General features: G+C 42.1%; 1 protein-coding gene across 1 annotated transcript in view; it reads right to left on the reverse strand.

The window, feature by feature from the left end:
- MLXIPL (MLX interacting protein like) overlaps nucleotides 1–25934 on the reverse strand; it is a 735879-nt gene that overhangs the window by 353663 nt on the left and 356282 nt on the right. The window contains exons 4-7 of the mRNA XM_085649671.1: nucleotides 14261–14350; nucleotides 2114–2161; nucleotides 1457–1652; nucleotides 827–907 (exon numbers count right to left, since the gene is read on the reverse strand). Coding sequence (XP_085505797.1) covers nucleotides 827–907; nucleotides 1457–1652; nucleotides 2114–2161; nucleotides 14261–14350 — 415 coding nt within the window. The remainder of the gene's footprint in view (nucleotides 1–826; nucleotides 908–1456; nucleotides 1653–2113; nucleotides 2162–14260; nucleotides 14351–25934) is intronic.

Here is a 25934-nt window from a genome sequence, read left to right on the forward strand (position 1 = left end):
ACATCTTGTTTCCTTTTAATCGATCAAACTGTTCCAGCTGACTATCTGTATGCCTTTGGTTCTGATGTGCATTTTTGGAATTTACATTATGCTTATTATAAGACAGTGGCAGAATGTGCGCCTCTCGTACCTGCTTTTGCCTTATCTCTTTGATTGTTAATGGTTTACACTGTACTATAATGCTTCTCTTGCATATCTTCTGATTGTACAGCTAGATGTAACACACTGTAACTGGCACTTGTCATATTTAAAACAAATAAACAGATTATAAGTTAATTAATACGTTCAGAAAACACTTTCTGATGTCGATAAAATGAGATTTAGTAATAACTGCTACTACAAAGCTTAGAGCAGGAGGAATCATTTATGACGTGCTACGTAAAAGAAAATATTAAAGCGAAGCAACAGTAAACAATTCTCTAAAGTGGTCGATTTATGACTAATCTGCCCATCTCAATAGTGAAATACATCAGCGCTTGCAGTGCTCTGCCAGCACTCAGACACACACCAGACTGAGTTATTTACCTGAAAAGGCAAAGTCATGTCTAAAAGCTCAAGTCAGTCCCCTCTCAGAGAAGACCAGGCCAGTCTCCTCCTAAAGAGGAACATAGCCAGGTCGATCTCTCAAGAGAACGCAATGCCTTTTTTGTTAGAGAGAGAGCCAGGGAATTTCTCTTACGTAGGATAGCCCAGTTCTCGAAAACAGAAGGTTTGCGACATTAATTCCTCGAAAATGCCAGGACAACCTTACCCAGGATAAGGGCAGTTCTAGCCCTGAAAAGGAGAGATCACAATGGCACAGTTTATATCCAAGCATTGACTCTACCTGAGATCTCCATAAACTCATCCAGGTTTGGCTGCAGTGGGGTCAGATCTGGCTGGATCATGTCTGCATTTCCTGCATAAGCTGAAAAACGAAAATATGAATTGAAATGCCACTCACTTCCCTTCTCCAACTTGCAGTGAACAGCTGTACTCCCTTCAATCAACCACAGGCAGACACTCCTTGGATGATACAATGCCCTAACGGACACAACATCTTATTAATCTAAGAGTTCCTTTCACCCTGACGAGGAGGCCCACACTGCTCCAACTGCTCAGCCCACCAAAAAAGAATCATGAAGATAGTTCAAGAGCTGATTTTGGTTCTCTCTATAGGCGGCCAAAACTTTGACTCAGTGGAGTGGCCATATATGATTGAGATCTTGGAAAAAATTGGTTTTAGGGCCAATTACTTGTCCTGTCTTAGGCTGCTATATACAACACCCAAAAATGAATCACGCAGGAAGTACATTAAGTTGTAAGACGCCCGATCACTGCACGAAAGGAGGTGTGCTTCAGGAGCAAGGGCATAAAGGCAGTTTTGCCATAAGTGGATTTGGAACACAGGCATACAATCCTTTGGACAGAATGAAAGTCTCTCATTTCAGCAAGAGTAAGTCTGTCAAAATCCTACCGTAGTCTTGGACAGTGTGGTGCGCTTCATGGTTCTGCGTGGTGGTGAAGAGTGTGTCAGAAATATCTGCTAAAAAGCAATCCAGATCGAAGAGCTGTCTGTCATAATCCTCTGCTCCGTCCCCAACCTTGGGAGCGCCAGGGTAGAAGAGAGAACTGCACCATTTCTCCGAAGTGGAAGTCCATAGGGGGCTGTCCTGTAGAGGATTAACATACAGCATCTAATCAGGAAAAAACGCGCCCAATACACCAAATCAACACACCAAGACCTCTACCCGACGAAAGAAAAAACAAAGCAGTGGATTAACAATCAAGCCACCTAGACAAGCTTCCCACTACACCTACACATGTCCACCCAAACCACAGCACAAACACAAAACGACAACCCAACACCCAAAAGGGGAGGCATTCCCTCATATTCTCTGATAATTACCACTGAGCAAAAACTCCCCAATAGGAAAAATGGGCAAGTAATCATAAATGAGGACTTAGGGGGCGGGGCCTCTGGCATGTTGTTAAGCAGAGTTCCGAACATTAGAGAGTTCTGCAATTGTTCTCCTTAAAACAAACAATCCAAAGGACTTTCATTCTGGGCTAATCAACGGAAGTACGAAAAACCCCTCCTACAAAGAGAGAGTAGACGATGGCTTGTACTCACCATTGTGGCGTCAGCCTGCTCTCCATTCCTGTGTGGTGATTTCCTCAGCTAAAAACGAAAGGGACAACAGAAAATGACAACTCAGTCACCTTTTTCAAGTCTAGCCAGTGCTGTAAGGGGTTAAACAAAAACTATCCTTGGTTGACAATTAGAAGGCACTGGCACCAAACTTACTGTACAGGGCCACCACGTCCAAGAACAATTCATCTAGTCACAGCGGGTTACAAGATCGCCATCTGATGAATCTGACATCTAGCGCTCCAGGCCTGAAACTGGAGGTACGGGCTATCAGTGACAAGAGTGATGGAAACATCCTCACTTTCTCTGTCTTCACAATCTGATTCCAAAACTCAAACACCACAGAAGTGGTGTTGGAAGGGTTACAGCTCAGAAACACTTGCACTTTGGATTTGAAAGCACTAGAGTAGGCAGCGGAGAGTTCAGAGTTCACCCATTCAAGTTTCAGCTGCAATACCCATTAGACACATTCCCTGGCACCATCTGGCACCATCACATGGAGACGTCACCAACGCATTGTAGTTGTCTAACCAATGCCATCCTCTCAGAAACCTACAAACCAAAAGCAGTTAGAACAAGAATGGGTACACATACCACAGCCAAGTGCATACATTTTATATCTGAAGCCTTATAAGTAGCTAATGATGCTTCTCGATAGAACGCACTCCTGAGACTCGACGATGCAACATTTGGTGGTGAAGTCAAATTTGCTACAAATGCCACTGTGGAAACATTTTTTGCACCCATGTGTGTCAGATCAAGTAAAGGCAATACATTAAGTGAACATCAAATCTGTCCACCTGTCTCAGGATTTTAAAACAAAAACAGCCATCTAGCACCATCACCAACACTGGTCACAAACCCAACCCTCACATAAAGCAATTGTTCCAATTGATTTAAGGGAAAACCACTCCCTGCCTACCTTGATCTATCCGCAGCTTTCAACACATTAGTCACACAATACTAACCAAGAGAATTGTGGATATGACCTATCATCAAGATTACTACTAGGCGATTCCAGCACTACCTCTACACTTCTGCCCTTCTTCTAAGCCAAGACAATCAGAATCGACAAAACAACAGTTAACTTTGAAACACATGAAAAGCTTTACACTTTTGCAGGCAATGATTTGCTTGACAAGAACTGGCTGAAATTACTAATCCTCTCCACAACTCCAGATTTTCATGCAGCTCACAAGTGGACCCATAACAGTCACTGCACAACTAAACACCATCTTCATCATCATCAAAGCCTGAATGAAGATTATGAGCCTCATCTCTATCAAGCAGTAAGTAGGAGTAAATCTACTAACTTATAAACATGAGCTGGAAGCACATTTCATCTATCCAATCGCCAACATACAAGTACACAAAACCTTAAAATCAACAAAGCCAAAACCTAAGGGGCTGATAATATGACCATTGACCATATAATCAAAAATGCAGCAACGCCCAGTCACAACTACATCAAGCTACTTACTATATGTATTGTTATGCCCATTGAGTTACTATTGAATAGTTGCGTGCTGCCCAAGGATACCGCATAGCATGCTTGACTAACAGCTTGACAGATCAGAGGCAGATGACATATTATGTGGAGGCACTGGGATCAAATTGTGATGGAAAAGTGCTCTTGATACGGTAAATGGTAGACAGATTAAAGCTGTTCACATTTTCTGGCATTTGATAGGTCTTTCAGCGACACGAATAGGCTTAAACAAAGCACTATAAAGTAGTTCTTTAAACTCCTAAACATTCAATCTTAGTCACAAATACTGCCAGGAGGGAAAATAGCTAGACTTTAGGAGTTGTGAGGTTTGTCCACGCTAGTCCGTGATTATAGACAGACAAAATCGGGATTTCCACCAAATGATTAGACATATTGCAGGGTATTCTGAAGCACCTATATGCAGCCACCACTGCAAGCTGGAATCTCAAAGACAGCATATTATGGCATCTAATCATAATAAAACAGGAAACGTTACCTACCTGAAATCTGAGTTATCGATCCCGGGAACTTCATCTTAATTGCAATCTGAAGAATTATTCTCATGAATTGAGTGAATTCCATTTCAAATTCTGATCAAATTAAATATCTAAGGAGAATTCATCTGCATCGCCTGGATAGGATACAGATATGCAGGACCTGCTTGTGACAAGGGCCTGTGAGTAGACAGTTCATCTTGAACATTTAAGCCCTTTGGACCTCATTGCGTGCGAGTGCCTGGGAGAAAACCACGTTCTTTACAAGAACTCAGCCAAGCTAAGCACAAGCCAGACTTCTATTTTCGCTGTATTTCACAGGCATATGATGTATGCCATTCAGTGGGTGCTTTCCTAAAAAATGCCTTGCGCTGGCAAAAGTCGATCAATTTCTAGACCTTTCCTAAGGCTGATTGTGCACTTTTTCACCGGGCACATTTACTGTCTTCACATTTTTCTCTTTATTATTGGCTGCCCTTTCAACAGTATGGCAGTGTGTTAAGATTTTTATGGGGAAAGCAACATGGAGGGGCTATGTTTTTAACTTGTATCTAATTGTGTCCCTTTATCTGCAAATGTTTTTAATAAATCCTTGCAAATCTGTATTCGTATGTTATTATGATTTAATGTATCATCATGTTTGTTCTTTTATGATTATATTTTCATAATCAAATAACAAAAGAAATCAATCAATCAATATCTAGGGAGGACGCATCTGTAAATGTTGGATAAGATACAGAGATGCAGCAAAAGCTTGCGGCAAGCGCCTGTGGGTAGTCAGATCATCTTCAACAGTTTAGCCCTAAGGGCATCATTGCGCGTGTGTGTTTCTGGGAGAAAGCCATGTTCTTTACTAGGAATCCACTTTACCTTCATAACCCTCAATGAACAAAAACAGAGATTAGTCAAATCTACCTTGACAGAGGAGAAAGGATGAAAACTTTTACAGTGGATCCAAGAAACACAACAGGTGGAAGGTCCAGCCAAGAAAAAATAACTTACAGAATTTAAGCACAAGCCACACATTTGTGGACTCCTGCCACCGAGCAACATGGAATTGCATTGCTCATTACTCAAAGTGATGGTGGCAATCTATCACATCCAATAACTGCAGCCTATCATAGGACATATCTACTCTTAGTAAAGTAAAAAAATGGGCAAAGACAGGAGATGAGGAGAACTAAGAAAGGAGGAGGTCAGAGCCGCTTCTCTTCTTCTCACTATGATATCAAAATACTTATTCATATTGTGGAGAACAATATAGCAAGTGGCTCCTTCAACACCTACCGGGAAATTGTACTCAAGGAGAAGAACATTCAGATTAGGAAAAAGTATAAATAGTCTTTAACAAAAACGATTCATAAGCCTAACGTGCTCTGATTGAATGGCTGCTTTGCAAACGGAACCAAAGTAATGCTTGAAACACGTAGAGAGATAGCCAGGCCTTAGCACTGCAATCCACTCTAATAGGTACAGTAGCTCAAAGGGCCACAGTTGTGGTGTAGATTCCATTTCAATGGTTTCTATTTATTTGATGTAATGACGTCCATGGTGACTCTGATGTCTTCAAAACACAAATACGCCCTCAATTGTTTGGCTATGGTAGAATTTGTTCTTTTATCACGTCAAGCAAACGACCGGTTGGCACAGATTTGCTTAGTTGCTACCAGCGCTCAGAGAGATAATCAGTTTTAGGTAAATGCAGGTGTCACATCTTCTGTCCACAGTCTGCTGATCGGTTCAGCTGCCGCGGTTGGTGGGGAAATCTTACGACTTGGAGAAGCTGAGCTACTCTGCCTATTTTCTTCTGATCGACATTAGGTTATTTTTCAAAAATCAGAGTGACTGGAGATGTGCTACCTTTTAATGAGTGACTTTCAACATGAGAGCCGAGCTCTGGTCAAACTAGGTACACTGTGAAGTGTATCTCCAACTGTAGTGAAGGTTGTGACTGTCCCATAGTGACCTGAATAGTGGTGTTGGCAACAGCTAGAGCTCATATGTCTAAGGATTCTAAGCCTTCACCCCTAATGGAATGGCTGCCCCGTGGCCCTCTCCTGAAATGCCTTGCTCAGCCTCATGTGGTGGATTTGTGTGCATTTCACTAGTGTTTAACCTCAATAGAACCTGTTCGTTTGTCACACTGTGTGATTGGCTGCACAAGATTGTGGGCTGCCCTGCAGGCTGTCCTTGGTGGTGGGTGTGACACCTTGCCTGTTACCTCTACCAGGAACTTCTCCCAGAAACTGGAGAATCTGGGTGGTGGTGGAAGGAACTTCTAACCCTTTAACAGCGAGTGAAAGTTTCAGCTGGACTCAGTGAAATGTCTTTCTTCCCTCGATTGCTGTGATGATGGCTATTTCCTGGCAAAGATAGCTCTCCAGCAGCACCAATATGGCTCTCCCAGGCCTCCTTGAGTCTGCAAGGAACAAGAAGCACCTTCTGAACAATGGGAGATGCCTTGAAGTAAACCTAACATTTGTTAGTTTATGCTATACGTATACCTTTGCCTACAAAGTGAGCTATATACTGCCCCCTCATAAGCCAGTAACTTAAACTTCATATGGTATTCAACAGAACCGATTACAATAGTGTTGTGAGAAAGGTTTGCCTGGGATAGAAAATATGCTACTGGCTGTACTTTGTATAGCTGGGCATAAGCCTTGGATGCGTGGAGAATCGTTGCTACTATTACAGGCTAGAAAATGAGTATATCAATTTCCCAACATAGAAAAGCTGCACAGGAGATTCAAGATCTGTCCAGTCCAATTCGCCAGTGACCAAAGAGAACAATTTTCAATTGCCTCAAAATTAGAGCTGCACAGACGCTGTGGTGAGCCTGCACTGTCCCTGAGCCACCACAAAGAGTTAAGGTAGCCATTTCTGCCAGCTTTCAGCCACAGAGGGCCCAACCTTATTAAAGTTTTGGAAATACTGAAGTTTAGATTAACAGTTGGGCCCAAGCCATATTCCATTGTAACCTGGTGGGACTAACCGAGTCATAGGATTTCTGGTGGATGCCACTGCCACCCAAAACATTTGACTGTCAGAATTGCTCTTTTTGTGATACCAAGCTCAAAGTGTCATCCCCTCCAGAGGAATGCACAGTGGGTGCTGACCAACTGCTACATTTGTCCATGATGCTTCAAGAAACTTAACGACCACCTGGGTTCTTACCTATTCATTGTTAACAGGGCCCTAAAAAGACAATGGCTACTAGATTCAATGTACTCCTGCTTGGGTTTGCCCTGATTCCCCATTATGCAGCAGTCTATTGCATTGTTTCTGGTGACCTGGTGAACTGCTTTTAAATGTTACAGCGCAGAAGCTCGAATACCCTTCTAACATGTTAAGTTTAAAGGTCACTCTCTCAGTGGTAGTGTTTGTCCATAGGGTGAACAAGATTACAAATCAAATACGATGCCTAGGGCTCTTGCTTTTTGTATCCGGCAGCATCATAGACTAGAAAATGAGGTCAGATGTACAGAAGGGTATTTCTGCAGGCTTTCTATACCATCCACACATATATCTTTACCACTTAAAAATGATAAGCTTTCCTTCATTGAATGATATACTTGGTTGAGGTAGGTACTTCTTTAGTCTCTGTTTTTCTTGTGTTTGCCTGCCAGCCACTGCATTTGGGCTAGTTTTTAGTTTAGTCCGGTCTAAATTAAACCATTTCTTAGAAGCCTTTACTGCGGGTATGACCTTCTTGTAGCAAAACCTACTGCAGGAAATATCTACTGTGATGTTCGTCTTCGAAACAGCGGCACCTAAACCTTAATTGTCAGACTGAAACGTGTGAATCATCTTCTTCCGGCTGATTGGTTGTTGTCATTTGTAAGGCAGTTCAATGACAGTTAGTCTTTGTTGGTAGTAATTCCTCTTTTGTGCTGTTATACATCATGTGTAGGGTTTTTATGTATTCTTCTCAATCTGTAGAGCTTATATGAGTGCAAGTTGGGGGACTGCCGGCGAATCGATGTGACCCATCTCCAGAATGTGCTTGGATTTCTTAAAGAACATTACTTATGGAGGTGCACCAAGTGGTTCTCCTTGGCGTTTTTTTTACTCCCATATGAGCTTTTATATCACTTTAACTAGTGAACAATTTTTTATTGCTCCTTGCTAAAGGTGGCTATGTTCACCAGTCTGATTATTCTATGTAGTTTCCTTTTTATCTGCCTTTATTTGGTTGTATATCATGACTTGATGTTATATACCTAGTATTTACTCTGTAGCTTTGTTTGTCTGTTTGGAGTAACATTCCTAATTGCTCTAAGACTTCATTCCATACAATGTGATTATAAGGGTTGTTAGACTTTGAAATAGTGGCTAAAAAGTCCATAAGGTGTGGAGCTTTGGTAGTCGTCCACTCACTAAGCCTTTCTTCCACTTTTGCGAACCATCTTACTGGTCTGGCTTTATAAGCTAGGTCCTTGCTTCCTATTGATTTTGCTCATGGACGGCTGTAATTCTTGATATCTAAGATAAAATTCTAAGGTATATGATTGCTTTAAAGCTGTTAGTTAATTCTGAATAGTTTAAACTGGTTAACAATAGACTCTGATCGAGACTATTGTGTAGTCTAATACCAACATGCGTTATTTCACGGCATGCTTGAAGAAAGCCAGTTTATCTGACATCGGGCGGCCATTTAGGGCTCTCACACTCATTGCGTGCAGTGCTTCGATTACGTTGTGCCCAGGGGATCAATTGTTTGAGGAAGGGTGGAAGATTCTGATATTCTCCATATTGCATCTTCTTCTCTTGTTCGCTTGATGTCGGAGTTGTGCAGAAAATAGAGTCAGAAGTCCCTTGCAATTATTGAATCAAATTTCAGACTTAATATTGAAGCAGTTTGAGGGCTCTTCCATTAGTAAGGTACAACTTTGCTCCTAGTAAAGAGGGATTTCCAGTGTCTTGTTTATCAATTTTTATATTAAAAATGGCTCATATGAGTAATGTCAGTCCCCCTACGAGCCTGTGCAATAATTAGAACTTTGCTGCTGGGCTACAGAGTACTTTATAGCCTGGTAAGGAAGGAGCTTCACTTTTCCATGCCTCTTGTAAACATATGATGCCAAATGTTGATAAATAGGTTATTGCATCATCTCAAATGTGGAGCTGGTTCTAACTCGCTATATACCACCATCATCATCAGATTTGTAGATTGTTGATTTTGCGGGTTCTAAGGGGATGATGACTTTTCGACTTTTTTATTAGGAATAGTGGGTTGAATTCCTGTTATTAATTAGGATGGAGTTTTCTTAAAAAGGCCTTCTGGAAGCCACAACCACTCCTGGTTTGTTGTTTCTGCATTTTTCAACCTGCAATATCTATCGCCTTGATTTCTGACGCTGATCAAGATTTATTTTCATAGAGGAGAGGGTTCAAAAGCTGCTTAAACATACAATTTGCAAACCTCTCTTCTGATATTTTCACTGAATAATATTATAGAATTGCCTCTTGAATTGAGTTTTTGGATTGAGGGCTTATGGTTGGACCTTGGGTGTTTTGAAGGATTGTTGTAGCTTGTAATGATAATTTTGGGATATAGTTCTAGCTGAGAAATTAAGAGCTCAGTCAGAAAATAATGTGTTTTTTAAGACATTATACATTTAAATTATTTTTTTTAATCTCAAAAGCATTTTAGCGGATTCATTGACTTCACCTGGCTGTGGAGGTAAGAATGCTATGTTTTTTATTGATTGGTTTGAAAACATATATCACCTTCAGAAAGACTGCAATAATTTAAGAATATAACTGCGGTTTAAGCAGTTGTGAGGTCCCTTCCCGATATATTGAGGTGCTAGTAAGATGACATAACTAGAGATGTCACACTCGTACTCGACCTGTTGATGGCTTACTTTAGCAGAGATATTACTGATTTTTGTTTTGAGATTCGTCCATTTTTCTGCTCTTAAACTTAATTAGTGTGTCATCTCTAAGTTGTTTGCTTTTTCTACATAAGTACTTGGGGAGATAAACACATTATGTTTTGTTTTGTCTGTCGTGTTGGTATTGATTGATTTGCAGCTTTGCCATGGACAGTTGGTCATGTTGCCAGGGTTAATGTTGTTTCAGAGAGTACTGGTTGGACTTGTGTTCTGCTTGCCCTGGTGGTTCACCATAGGGGACTCCTTGACCCTGATGAGCTGAGCCAGTTCTTGTTTGTTGTGCCCTGCAATCATAGACATGGTGGGCTGCTGTCCTCAGCAGGCCATCATACCAGTGATACCGTAGATTCCTAATGTGTTGCAAATTGCATGAGGTAGGTCTATTTGCGACCCATTAGGAATCGCTTTAGGAATAGTGATGACCTAACTGCGATTCAGAGAGAATCGCAATTAGGTAATCACTACTTGAAATAATGATACATGTGGCCCTTAGTTTACAAGTGGCCTTTTTTTACCTTTTCAGGGCCTGAAAGGGTGCATTGTTGGCCAAATGGTCAATTTTCTTAAGGGTGTGGCCCTGTGAAGGCGCATTTGCCATTTAGAAAACTTGAGTCTTAGCACAGTTCAGCGATTGGGGAGCATAGTCATTTGTTGTGAAGTTGGTGTCCTTGTTATGTGGCATTTCATGAGCCACTTTGGTCTTTTGAATATTCAGTACCGCCTGCTGGGTAACAAGGTACAGTGGGATTGTGCCTTGCATAAGTTGCTGGTGAATCTCTGCTGAGTCTAAAATCTTCTGTCTATGTAGTTTTTGCTACAAAAATCATTGCCAATTTCTGCGGTTTAGCGAAATTGCTGGAGGCTTAATTGATGGGAAAATTCTCCCTCAAGTCGTCCACCACTGATTGCGGAATGTTTGGATTGTTTACAAGTTTGGCAGCGTATCGGTGAACATGGGCAATCTATCGTGACCCTGTTGGCCTCTTCTGGCTCACAAATTGTAAGTGTGTTCAGTTTGTGTAATTTTTAATCTATGGCTTCCAATGAAGTTTACACTTCTAGCATGGTGTTTGGATGTTTTTTCCGAAACGAGAATTAGTCTGGAAAGTGTGAATATCATCATATTTAGCGCCGCAGAGAGTGCCTATCAATTGGCGGATTCATTTTTGGCTTCATCGTCTTCTATAAAAATTGTATCATCTTCTGACGGTTGCAAGAACTCTGGGATGCTAGATTCTAGAAGATCCTCATCCGTTACCTGATATGTGCAGGAGTAAACACTCTGGTTGGAAGGCTGGAGGTGAGCATTTCAGTCCCTTGTTCGTTGATTATGATTTGGAGGTGGTGACGGTAAAGCCACAGGTGACTTAAAGCTTACAACTTGGCTTGGGTTGACAGAATCTTGCATTACTCATTTGATGATTAGTTTTGTCTGCACTGGAACTTTTCTAAGATCAGGTATGAAGGGCCATGGCCTTGTAAAATCTGGATAAACTACACAGATGGAATAGATGATCAGCGAGTTTTATTGCACGACATTTCAATCGTGACTCTTTTCCAGCTGGTTGGATTGTACGCTTCCTCTTGCAGACTCTTTTATCATGTCCTTTGGTTGCTTGTTGGCTATGCCCCCAAAAGTGTGAGGGGAAGTGTATTTGGATATGCTCCTTTTATCAGTCTTTTTATGATTATCTGTTTTATATTAGTGGTGGCTGTGTGGTTTGCTACAGGCGAGTAAAATTAGATTACAGAGGACTACTTGGTTATAAACAGTCTGCAGGAACAAGTGCAAGAACTTGAGAGCAGTTAAATAATTACATATGTTGCTTGTAAACAGATAGTTGCAATTTAATTTTCCAGTTGCTCAAGTAAATAAATGCTTGTTGGTTGCCAAAAATTGCTCCTGATTTCCTCAGGTCATTGATTAAGTTGTTCGCTGATTTGCACGAGAGGCTATGGCAAAGGGCCTCCAAATGGTGCCTCAGTTGAGGAGGCACAGATTATTAGGGTGCTCCAAGGCCCCTGCAGCTCCTGCTCAACGTTTGCCGCCACAAGTCTGAGACCTTCTCGCAGCTGCAGCCCAGGTTTTCCCTACTGCAGTGAGATAGACTTCCTTTTCCCACTGGCTCCCCCGTCGGGCAGGAATCCGTTAGTCCCATGGCAGCAGGGATGTATCCATGTTCACAGGTGGCCACAAGCAATGTACGAGCGACAAGCCGCTTCTGCAGGTGTGGCACAGTTGTATCTGGCGCCCGCCTACACGCGTGTTGAAGGACTGCAGCTGGGCATTGCTGCATCGGCCTCAGGCCCTTGGGTGTGTGTGAGTTCCACAGCCGTTCAGAGGTGCTCAGAAGTACTAAGAAGCTACTAAGTCACTCAGCAATTGATTAGGCGGTCCGCACACGTCATCTTTCAGCCACACATGCAGATCAGACATCCTTAACATCCTCAAGCTGCTGGGGTAGCAAGGGTTTCGACCTTCTTGTCTAGTGTGACATGCTACTGGGAGAACAATCTGTTGTTTCCTTTTTAAATAATAATAGCTCTCAGATTCAGCCAATCATTTGGGGTAGCGGAGAACTCAGACCTGACAGGATGGGACACAGCCACCTTGAAACTAGAGTATTTCATTAATCCTAAGAGAAATGTTAAATTTTCGTTCAGATTCAAACATTGCATTTCCCTTTACCATCTAAAGATAAGCGCTCTCGTATTAGGAGCATCCAGGCTGGAAAAGGAGAGCAGATACAGCCTCAGTGTATATGAAGAGTTCATGGAGCCTAGGTCAGAGTAAGATCACAATTTAGATAAAACTTGTTTTGATATTGCTAAACCTCTCTGCAGCCTTTGGTACGAGGAAACATCCAGTATTAATAGATAGTCTGTGCATGCGGCTGAGGTAGTGAAACTAAAGAAGGAGTGGTCCGCGTTCCTTTTAACTGTCGAGGGGATTCTCAAGGGGAGGGGTGGTCAATGATCAGGGAGGCAGTAAAGACCACATCTGAAGGACTACCACTAAATGCTTCAAATGGGAACTCACCTTAAGGTGATGGTAGAGGAAAGTCATGCTATAAGCTGAATATGCACCTGCCTATTGAAAGACTGACCTCTGACAGTATCAAGAAAGAGGCCATGTCTACTGTAGGCCATGCTTAGATTTACTACCTGCAAACCAAGTTAGAGCCTGGAAATCTTGCAACCTTCTTGTTCAAGTCTCCCATCACTACTGTGGTTTAGAGAAAGTGAAATAAAACCTCAGAACCTAATTCAAAGTATAGTGGGATGGTTGCCATTAGGCTAGGATGGCACATGCACTAGTTTTGCCCACCCATCAGGGACCATCTCACCATATTTAGAGATCTCAAAGATCTGGTAGAGATTTTTCACCATTAGCAATCTCACCAAAACAACCATGCCAGCTGAACAACTGTGTCAGGGTAGCCTGAACAGCATTTCTTGTTTTTTCATAGGAACAGAAAATTAACTGTCCCAATGCATGAAGGATATTTGTGCATTTTTTTGAAGTCCGAGGTCCTATTAGAGCTGGCTGGCCACTAAAGTTTTTCAGACGGCTGAGCCAGCTGAACCCCAAGTGATTCAAGTGGCAAAATCACAAGGTGGGAAGACAGGGGATCTGCTGATATTTAGTGAATTCCCCATGTTCGGCCACCTGTAAATTAGTGCCTTCATGCTCCCCCTCTTTCCTCGATATTCCAGCAACATGGGGAGCACTTCTTTGGGAGCAGAGCCATGTGGTCTTGTGAGAAAGGTGAGTAACTTATTACATAACTGTGGTAGAATATAGAAAGAACAGAATCAAACCCGAAGGAAAAACTGATCAATATAAAGGAAGTGAACGTGGTACAGAGAAACCACAGGCGAAAAGAAGAGCTCAAACACAACCTTCAAATAACCTCTGTGGGGCTGAAAATGAAAATAAAATAAAATAAAATAAAGGCAGATGTTCACGTTCCAAGAGTGGAAACTGTAATGGCTGTAGCATTGCAGGGCATACAAAAATGTGAGTGTTTTGAGGCCTTTTGCAACACAAAAACCCTAACATAATTTCTGTCTGTATTTTAATAATGAGTTAAATGAGAACTATGACGATCCGTTGAGTGAGAATGGCCTCAACTAGGGATTCTAAAAGATTGGTCAGCAAGAGAGGCTACCAGGAGGACGATGAGTTCTCACCACATCAACCACTATTAAAGAATGGGGAAGGGGAATAAAGTGAACTACTCACCCGTTTCTTGTAGTAAATTCTCCAGCGGTGATATTCTTTCATGACCACTTCAATTCTGCGCTTCCAGTAGTTACCCTCCAATACCACAGCCTATGAAATCAGGAAACAAGGTGTAAGCATACGGTCGACACAAAGATTCTGGCTGTCATATGGAAAGATGTGTGTTTGTATGAAGTAGGAAACCCTAAACTCGGAGTAAAATAAAAGGTGAAGGTTCTAAGGACAAAGAGATGAGTACAGAGTTTTCCTTCCAAATCAGAGAACATGATAACAGATGGACCAGAATAAGACTGGGCACAAGAGTGGTGCATTTTGTAAGCACACTTGGCAGAGAAAATAACTAAATATAGACCTCATTAAATGTCACAACAAACACATGTAGGTGTTGCATGCATTCAAGATATGCTCCCAGTAATCACCATGAATGATTCTAAAAAGTATTGAGCCTTCCTTTTACATTAAAAGATCACAAATCCAGCACGAAATATTCACAAACACTGTTAAATGCACCACATTTAAAGGATGGACTCATCATTCAGGCTGACGGCATTTCAGAACACTTTCCTGCAGTATCTCACTGGATACAGGGTTCTAACTTTACCTTCGCTGCTCACTCCAAAGATATATCGCTAAAGGTAGTCTACACAAAAGAGATATTCATTTGCTAATTGCTTGGTTTATCCAGTGAGGTTTTCATGCTTCATAAACTGTTGCCTCTTACCATTAGAGCCAGTGTCTATAGACAAATGTGTGTGCACCTCCACATGGTCATCAGAACAAGGATCCAAACAGGGCATTATTCACCAAGTCTAGCACATATTCAGTGCCCCACACTCATGCTGCAAAATGTATTTAAACTTTTTGATTCAAGCCTGCCCTGTTTATATCAAAAGAAGGTGAGGGAGAACATTGACTCAGGCCCTGCAATCACCTCTGACACGCCTGCTCATAGTACTGTATCGCCCTTAACATTTGGCCTTTAGCTTCCCCTCTAGGACTTTCTCAATCTCTATACTCTGAAGTAACCATACCACATATGTGCGATATGCATTGCACTATTGTGACTCCAAGTTAATACAGAATCTTGGACAAAATGGACATAATTGTAGAAGGTGGGTGCTAGTACTTTGCAATTTCACTCACATATGTCAAGCTTGCCTTAAGCTTCATCTTCCCCTCTCAATATTTGGTCTGCTGGATATCGTGCCATGAGATAGTGGCATATCATAAAGTATTACCAACAAGGCAACAGGACCCGCTACACAATATAGCTGTACTTGGACACAGTCTTGCGATCCCTGCCAATTGATATTTCCATGCACGTAGATTTGTCTGGTCATTTTTACAGTACAGTACAGACCACAGAAGGAGGGCAACAACACACAGACTAAAGAATGTGATACAATAAAAAAAATATTAAAAATTACATAATCAAATATCAATATCAATTAAAAAAAACAGAATAACATTTTAATTACTTGTCATCAGTCTGCTACAGTATGCGGTACCAATAATTAACTGTTGGACAAACACAGATGCACCCTAAGCGCGGGTGTTGGCTCCACATTCATTTTGCTCTTTTTTTGTCTGCCCCTCTTCCCCCTACCTTTTTGGTTTTTGCTGCTTTTCTGTTTTCCTGTGGAAGAGCGGCAGGCTTTTTTTCCCAGCCACATGTGTGTTTCCATGGCCCCCCCTTTTTATTTATTGCCCCATACCTTGCTCCCCACTGTGCCTTCCTTTTTTAGGTCTCGCCTGTGACAGTGCATGCAAGATATATTGTATGCAATGAGGAGCTTGCAGCCCGCCCATTGTTTACCACTTGTTGGCTTCATTGCCACTCTTATTTGCTGCCTTCTAATTGGTCCGCGCGTGCCGGGTTCACTTCCTCTACTTTCGGTTGGAGCATGGACCAAGTACAGATTGCTTCAGCTTCATTGCTGTCCTTCTGCTGATCGCACTGTGGTTAAAGTACTACTTTGATTTTTTCTTCTTTCCCTAGCATCCTTGTTGTTTCTTCCTTTCCACCCCCATGTTGCTTCTTCCCCTCCCACCCCATGTTGCTTCTTCCCCTCCCACCCCATGTTGCTTCTTCCCCTCCCACCTCTGGTGTCCGAATTGCTTCCTTCCACTCCCACCCCCACAGCCCAGCCCATTGTCTGTGTTACTTCTTACCCTTCACACCCCTCAGCTGTTCATGCTGCTTTTTCCCCCTACCACTACTCCTTGCCCGTGTTGCTTCTTCCTCTTTCACCACCCACCTTGCCTTTGGCTGAGTTACCCACCACCCACAAGAAAAAAACGATATGACACAGCCATTATCTATAAAAGCCATCGTTAGAAGCACATGCACAGCTTTTTAGATTCTGCCTTCAAGGCAAAGATAATAGAATATGTGGAAGGGTGCCTAGTGCCTTTTCAATGAAATGGCAGAAACAAAACGATGTTGAAGAATTTAATTGTGTTATACTAGAAAGAAAGACAAGCACTGGCAATGCCAATGGGTCTCACCTATGTGACAGCTATTTGTGTTGCCAATGTCTTTTAGCCATGTTGTCAAGCAGCGGGCCAGCCGTGCAACATGGCTAAAAGTTGTTGAAAAAAAGGGCTACAAGTGTCTTTTTTAATCTCACCCCATCATAGGGCTTTTTTTAAATAACATTTAAAGCGTTTTTTAAGTAACTTTTAGCCATGCTGCAGACACTGGCCTACAGCATGGCTAAAGGACATTGGCAAAGCCAATAGCTCTCACATAGATGAGACCTATAAGCTTTCCCAATGATTGTTCTTTACGGGTGTAGCCCCACCCCTCCATACCACCTGCTCCATTTTACCACCCTCCCGTGGCATTTCGCCATTATGCGGTGCAGTGCAGGTGGCAAAATTCCTTTCAGCAGAAAAGACACTTTACTAAGGTCACATACTAGCGGCAACACAAATCACACAGCCTATTTCACTTTTTTACGTTATTCTTTATAAAGATCGGAGAAACCTTTTATGATAACATTACAGATTAGGCCAAATAAACAATACATGATCCAAATCTTGAACGCCCTGATAACGTAAATGGACGAGCTAGTATTCGTAAATGAGTCCTCCTCCCTGCTGGTGTAGAATCCACCTTAGTCTTAAATTTAGGAAGAAACGCCTCACTGTGGGATCAATTATCATGTGGAACAACATCTGCATTCTTTTCGCGTCATTGCATCCACATACAGAGTATAAATCAACCACTCTCTCGCCATAGGTTTAAAACACTTTATTTTTAACTAATGATTTCTTGATGGTTTGATTGCTTTGCTTGCATCATGCACACTGCAAGGCTCCATTGGTTCTCAACGCAGGCGCATGGAATTAGCAGACAGAGTTTACATTTAACTTCAGGGATACACTGTGAAACACGTTACATTTTAAGGGAACCATAGTGTATGGTTTTGGTAACATTACCCTGCTCCTGTCAGGGACTCAGATCATACATGTGGACGGGTCAGATTGTGGTAACAAGGGCCAGGACTTTGTCTGCCTGGAGCCGCGGCTAAGGTTCTTGCTTATGAACTGAGTCCGGTGGGAACTAGCAACAGCATACATGGTGCATGGATTAATGGGGTTAGAACGGGAGTGTCATAAACCGGAATTGCATCATTTAAACATTTAGGGAAACTGGATACATTTGTTGTGATACTTCCACAACAATGTTATCGAAACTCACTCCTGGGGGGGTAAAATCACTGGCTTCAGAACATGCCCCTCCTTCAAGTCCGTATGGTAACTTTACAGCTGAAATGTACAAACTGGAGATGTTCAGACTCGCCATCTTTTAGGATACATTTGTGCACAACAGAAATTGCCACATCCGCCCTAGAAGGCCATCAATGATTTTTCAACAACATTTGTTATAACATAATAACTATGATTTGTTTTTAAAGGCTAATCTTCTATGTCTGCTGGAGACATTTTTAAATCCCTTCACTTCAAGAATTCCATCTTGGCGAAGTGGGCCTCCAAGCCCGAAAGGTTCAGATTAGCTACACCTATATGCTTAATAAATATGCAACATATCTTCTGAACCTATGCTGTTTCTGTTCAAAGCTGCAGGGAGCCAGCCCATAGATGATATTCTGTACCATTTGATGTCTTCGTTTCATTATTATTAAGCTGAAACAATTAATTTATTATTCTCCCACAACCACCAGATTTTCCATCAATATTCTTTGTTCATTCTGCGATCTCCTAAGCAACGAGACGGCCTTAAAGTGGGTGCCCTTCTTGATTCACTCTACTTCTGAAATCTGGGAGCTTCTGTTATGATTAATGACCTGTCAATGAATTCAGAGGTTGTAATGGTGTCAGACCAGTTGATTCATTCATCTTTTGATTCTAGTTCTCTCTAAGGTGGAATACATATTCAACCTTGCTCTACGTTGTCTTCCATGTTTTTTATAGACACCTAATCTTTGCTTTACAGTTGTTTTCCCCATTCTTACTAAAAGGGTAAGGAAAGAATTTAGAGCTTATGTGTTATCATTAATAGGCTGAGTTCCTATTCTTGTTGTCCAGCCTGTGTAAGCAAAGCACATTTCAGAAATTTCACTGAAGAGTTTCGTGAAAGGGTGAATTCGTACAGAGCCTGCATTCTCTCAGATACTTGACCATGCTCTCCTGGGAGTTAGTAAATTGGGATCTCCTGTACAAGGGGAGATACTGACAGTTCTGACTCTACACATTGTTCCAGGAGTTTGCATTGCCTATTTTCAGGTTTCACCTGCACAGCGCTTGCACTGTGCTTGTGAAATCTATTGTTTTTTATATATCATAAAAGGAGCTTCTAATATCAGTTCCCAAGGGCAAACTACTCATTCCAATCCACTTTAGTGGGTGGAATTTGTTTTTCTTACACTAAGGCTGCAAAGCATGTACTGTTTACAGAAACTTATCTTCCCCTGGCTGCATGCATTTACGATAATTATCTTCTACTAAAGCTTTTCAAACTCTTTAACCCCCATTCACTGTCCAGACTTCAGGGACTGTTAAACTATAAGATAAGATCTCTTCCCAGGGAAAAGGTGAACAGCTTCCAACAGTATGCAGGAATGCTTGCTTTTTGATTACTTTGTTGTGTAAATTCCCTATGTTCCGGCACATGTCTCCTTTACCCTGAGCGAGGTCCAACTTGCCATATCGATGCTCCCTGCGGGCAAAGCTCCAGGATTGGATGGGGTCCCTGGTGATTTGTATAAACACGAACCAAGAGTGTGGGCACCATATCTTACTGCACTATTTAACGCAATTCTTGGGGGTATGCCAGTTCCTCCTACCTGGTTGGGTGCGGAAGTTGTCCCTATCTTCAAAAAGGGGTCCCCGTTGCTCCCTGTAAATTATAGGCCCATCAGTTTGATAGATGTGGCTCAGAAACTCTTCTCAAGGCTGATTTTAAACCACCTCTTGGATTGGATGGAAGAGTTTGAGATTCTGAGCCCCTATCAGGCTGGATTCAGAAAGAGCGTCTCAACAACTGACCAGATCTTTAGATTATGCATGCTCTTCTGGAAGACAGTCATGGTGGAGGGGGGCTCCCTATATACCATCTTTGTTGATCTACGTGCGGCTTTTGATTTGGTCCCACGTACGAAACTCTGGTCCGTGCTGAGGGATTTGGGCCTTCCACTACCTCTTTTGCAGATTATAGTGCGCCTTCACACTAATAACTTTGCAAGGGTCAGATGTGGGAGAGAGGGAGGCTTATCAGCTAGCTTCCCAGTGGAAAGAGGGGTAAGGCAGGGCTGTGTCTTGGCACCAACCCTGTTTTGCCTCTATGTAAATGGTCTCATTTCTCATCTGAATGAAGTTCCAAATAGAGACGCCCCACGACTCGATGGTATAGGTGTCTCAGCTATTATGTTTGCTGATGACACCCTGTTACTTGCTAAGACCCCAATGGGTGCCCAGCGAGTCCTGGATGGCTTTGTCTCTTTCTGTGCTGACCGGGGGTTGGAGATCAATACTGATAAAACAAAATTCATGATCTTCAACCCTCCTAGGTCATCTCGCCCAAACCCTGTCATTCATGGTATCACCCTAGAAAGAGTTCATACGTTTGAGTACCTGGGACTAACCTTGAATGAGAAGATGACTTGGACTCATCATCAAATAAAATCAAACCTAAAGCTGACTCAAAAGGCGGGGGTATTTGAAATTATGGAAAGAATCTATGATACACCCTATTGGCCCGCCACTAGAAATTTATAAAATGCAGGCACGGGGGGCAGTAACATATGGCGGTGAACTGTGGGGCAACAATTGTTCCCCTGATCTTGTCAAAACGGAAAACAAGTTCCTTCGGAACTTGGCCGCTCTTCCACCGAGCACACCACTTCTCCCACTCAGGCTTGATATGGGATTAAGATCAATAAAGGAAGAATTAGGTGTGAAGCCTCTAATTTTTTGGAGACGACTCTGGACAACCCCTGAACTCTCGAGCTATCGCTGTGAATTCAGGGAGATACATCAACACCCAGCTCTACGTAATATCCCTTGGCTTAAGTATATTAAGGAGGAGCTTTCGGTGATGGGTCTACTCCCTCTTTGGACAAATCCTCAAGAGGCATGTAGTACTATATCCCGAAAAAAATTGGTTGCCTTGTACTACGACCGTAATATGACTCTTTTATCAACAATGACCACTTTGGGGCCCATGTCTACCTCCTTCCTAATAGTGAAGGATTATTATATGTTGGAGACAGTTTTGGACGATATTAACCCCATTGGTCTTAGGAAACTATTCCTGCAATGGCGACACAACGCATTACCTATTAGAGCCCTTACTAGTCGCTGGCACCCACCCACTTCTAAAAATTGTCCAGCTTGTATAAATGAGCTGGAAAATGATATTCATTTAATGTTTTTTTGTCCATTTTATATGAAACCCAGGAAAAAGTGGATTATTCCTATTTGTAAAAATTGGGGTTTTAGGAATCATTTGGATGCTTATCGCTTGCTGAAATCTGACCTATCCCCTCCCACTGCTTTTGCTATTACCAAGTATTTAGCCGCTGTATGGAACATTAGAAGAACTCTTTTGACATTATGAAATATAATTGTATCTATGAAGTCTATGTTCCTGACCTATTATATTATTTGCAGTCGATGTAACTTTTCCTTTACCCTGGGTGCTTGTTTTCTGTTATTATTTGACTGTATATTTTTCTTTTGTTCTTTTATGACTCTATGGAGTCGAAATAAAGATTAAAGTAAAGTAAAACAGATGATTTAGCCTTAGAACGTCTGTGGCATGCCCTATTCATGCATCAGTACCTTTCTTTGCACTTTTTAGGCATTATCGGATCGATGTTACTACAGTCATAACTGCAGTTCAAAGGTGCTTGATTTAAATGGTGCAGCGTGTACAGTGTCACTGGGGCAAAAAGTTCTCAAAACTCCACTAAGCACCAAATTATTGCTATATTTTACTACTAAACAGGAAGTGATGCAGTTATCTAGTAGGCAGGAGGGCCACGATTTCAATAGTGCAGCAGTACATTGGCACTGGGATCAAAAGCTCTAAGCACCCCACTAAACACAGATTATTGCTATTTTTTACAACTAAACAGGCAGTCACAAGTGCAGTTATCTATCAGGCAACAGGGTCATTATTTGAATGGTGCAGCAGCTGCAGTGGCACGGGGCCCATACGTTTTCAGAACTCCTCTACACACCTAATAGTGCTATATTTTAAAACTAAACAGGCAGTCACAATTGCAGTTTCCTTTCAGTTAAAAGGGCATAATTTGAATGGTGCAGCGGGTGTAGTGGCACTAGGACCAAAAGCTCTAGGGACCCCACTAAACAGATTACTGTTAAATTTTACTAGTTAACAAGACAGTTACAAGTGTAGTTATCTAGCAGGCAATAGTATCATGATTTCAATGGCACTGCAGGTGCAGTGACACCAGGACCAAAAGTTCTAGGCACCCCACTAAACACCTAATATTGCTATATTTTACATCTAAACAGTCAGTCACAAGTGCAGTTATCTTCCAGACAACAGGGTCATGATTTGAATGGTTACAGCAGGTGCAGTGGCAACAGGGCCAAAAGTTGTCATAACACCACTAAACACCAAATGTTGCTATATTTTACTACTAATCAGGAAGTGATGTAGTTATCTAGTAGGGAGTAGGGCCATGATTTCAATAGTACAGCGGTGCAGTGGCACTGGGATCAAAAGCTCTGAGCACCCCACTAAACACAGATTATTGCTATATTTTACAGGCAGCCAAAAGTCCAATTATCTATCAGGCAACATGGTCTCATTAATTGAATGGTGCAGCAGGAGCAGTGGCACTGTGCCCAAACATTGTCAGAACTCCTCTAAACACCTAATTTTGCTATATTTTCAACTAAACAGACAGTCATAATTGCAGTTATCAAACTACTCAGCAAGCTACAACTTACAACAAAAAACAGCTTATTATTAATCATATAAGCGAAACCTAATGCATTTACCAATACTTCTTTCTATTTGCCTCTCCTAGTTTTTAATAATAATCTGCCTTCCCATCTAGCAAGGTGTCATCATTGATCAATAATGAACTATCAATAGAATGAATGGGACCTGATGATTCAAACGTGGTCCTAGTGCAATGTGCCTTCACTGGGGCCTCTCTTAATTGAACCTGGACATCCCCAGCAATATAATGTACTGATTCTGTAAACTCATACAACAGTCTGGATGAAGAATTTGCTCTTCTGCACTTATTATAACATTCTGATGGTCCTAGCTCAAATTATAGGATTCCACAACCTGAGGTATTTTTCTCCCAAAAGGGACTACCTCACTTTATCTGATTAGACACCCACAGGCATTGTCCCAGGGGACAATGAGTCATGTGCATTACTTTTTTTTTCAAATAATTTGTTATTGAGGGTATTATAATGTACACAATGAATAAATACAACAAACAATATTTGATATGATTTACAAAGATTCCACTTCGAACTTCATGAGTGGGGCACTTTTCGTTCAGGCATTACTGACTGCGAAGAAAACGTTACTTATCTAATAATGTTTCAGGTGGATAAATAATCTTCTGACAAATTCCTCACCTCACCTTAGGTAAGATGGATGGCCATGTGTAAAGAACAAATCTATGAGGGTAAAATATCACAAACGTTGATCGAATCGAAAGCACCTGAAATCACTGCCATAAGAAGACAGTTTTCAGAGTGAGAATCGAAACCGTGCAAGTGTGCAATGGGCTCGATTGAGGATGCCATGAGGTCAGTCAACCCAAATTTCAAATCCCACAGAGAAACATTGAAAGGAGTGGGAGCGAACAAATAAACATTTCCGTAAACGCGCCACTAATGGCTACTTAAACAGAGAAGGCTAGTCAAGAAAGTGCATGAAGGTGGACAGGGCAGCTAGATAACCTTTAGCAGTAGCTATTGCTAGATCTTGTGGGGCAAGTAACAGAGTCAAATGCATGACCTCAGAAGAGCAAGCCTGGAAGGGGCTGAGGCCCCCTGACTCGCACCAATAAACAAACTTTTTCCAGTGACTCGCAAAAACAGATTTTGCATCTGGTTTCCCAGAAGATAAGATGTCAACAGCAACTTCAGATAGTAAACAATAGGGCTCTAGCTGAAAACACTCAATCACCATGTGTGCAGCTATAGTGGTTTGGGACCTAGGTAGAGGACCTGACCATCCTGATGCAAAAGCAAATAAACCTGTGTGGGAGGTGAATGGTGGATTATCAGCATGCCAAATCTTCTCGGCCCAGTTTGGGGACATCAAAATTGGCTGTGCTTGATCTTCCACAGGACTTTCAACAGAACAGAAATCAGGGGAAAGGTGTATAGCAGGCCCCATACCCACCTGAATCTGATTACATCCATTTGGATATGTACGGAACCCTGAAACCGGTCCTAGGATGCTTGTTTTCAGTCCAGGGAGGACCTGGCCTGGCTGTTTGGGCTGCACTGTTCCCAATGGGCACAGGGTCAAGACTGATTTGCATAAGCCTGGGTCCAAACTGGAAAGGCATGGTGAGCAAAAAAACGATGGATTTAGGTCCAGATCTCTGTACTGGGGTGAATGTATGACATTGTCTGCATTCTGTCCATCAATTGTTCTTTTTGCAGGTAACAAAACTGAGGACATTTCCTGTTCTTGACCGTGACGAAGAGACCCATGCATGGACACCACAAACTTGAGAAGATCATGTCCATCACTTCAGGATGAAGTTTCGCCTGAGAAAATGCCCTACTGCTGAGTCCACTGTCATAGACTGTGCCGGGAGGCTTCCTGCACAGGGTTCATGACCCAACAACATCCTGTCCGTTGATATAATGGATGGTGGGGAGACTATAAAAGGTACACTTTCAGGTGGAAATGAGGAGGTCTTTGTGGCAAGTTAGAGTACCTGCAGCTCCAGTACGTTTATGTGCAAGTGCTGTTCTGATGCTGACCAAAGGCATCTCACATTATGTCGAGCTGGGTGCCCTAGCCCTAGTGGGGAGGCATCTCTGAGTGTGATAGCCTGGCCCAGCAGAGGACTCGAGGGACGATCCACTTGCAGGTTGGAGGAACACACCAACAGTTCAGATCTAGATGGACCAACTCAAAGATCTGCACCCAAGCCGAGAGGCTCTCTTGGAGCCACTGCTTTCTCAGGCACCACTGGAAGGCTCTCATCCGCCATCTGGCAGGAGATACCAAAAGGATGCGCAAGGCCATCAGACCAAGCAGGGGTGTGACTTGCAGTAATGGAATCCATTGCCAAGTCAGACATATTGGAATCCTCTCCACAATCTTCCGAGGAGGAAAAGCCTAAATGTGGGTCATGTCCAGTACCAACACACATCAGCCTCTGCATTGGTGTAAGATGAGCTTTCTGGGCTTTGATTGTAAAGCACAAGTTTAAGAGTAGGCAGCACAGGAGACATTTCACCAGCCAGTCATTCAAGTACAAAAATGCAAGGAGATTCGCATCCTGGCCAACAGCACACTCGCCGACCAAGCACAAGTGCTTTGTTTAATATGGAGAAGGCTTGTGTGCGGGCTCAAGTTCTCTTTCCTACCCAGGACTCGTGCTCTAGGTTTAGGTTTTAAAGAACTGGAGATCAAGAAGATTGCGCGCCAGATACAATTGTTCTACCTTCCTCCTGTTTCCTCCACTTCTGCGTTCTATGTATTCAAATTAGAGCAATAGTAACACTGTCCTTTATTGTGCTATGAAATGGCAAATGTGGCAAGAGGTGCTCAAAAAAAGAAAGTTCCTGCTGTCATTATTACATTAGTACCTGCAACTCGACCATATATAGCACATGCCAGTGAGCCAGGAAGGTGCGCTCAAATGTATTGTTATTGGCATCTTCTTGATTGTAAATCCCAATGACCTGAAAACTGACAGCACTAATTTTAATACGTGACAAACAGGCCATGGCAGTGATGGAGCAGGGTTTTTTCTTTAAAACCGAATACCTGTTTCATTTTCGCATGTTATAACTAAAAGTACTACTGATTAATTATTAAAAGTTTGTCAAATGTTGTCTAACCAACCTTATTAACAAGAGAATTACACGTGGGAATGCTATTGCATGGCTAAAATAATAAGTGAACTAAGATGGTGAGCAAACTGACAGAAATCGATGTTGCTTATGTAATGTTATTGTG

The sequence above is a fragment of the Triturus cristatus genome, chromosome 3_2, assembly GCF_964204655.1.
Source record: "Triturus cristatus chromosome 3_2, aTriCri1.1, whole genome shotgun sequence".
NCBI lineage: Eukaryota > Metazoa > Chordata > Amphibia > Caudata > Salamandridae > Triturus > Triturus cristatus.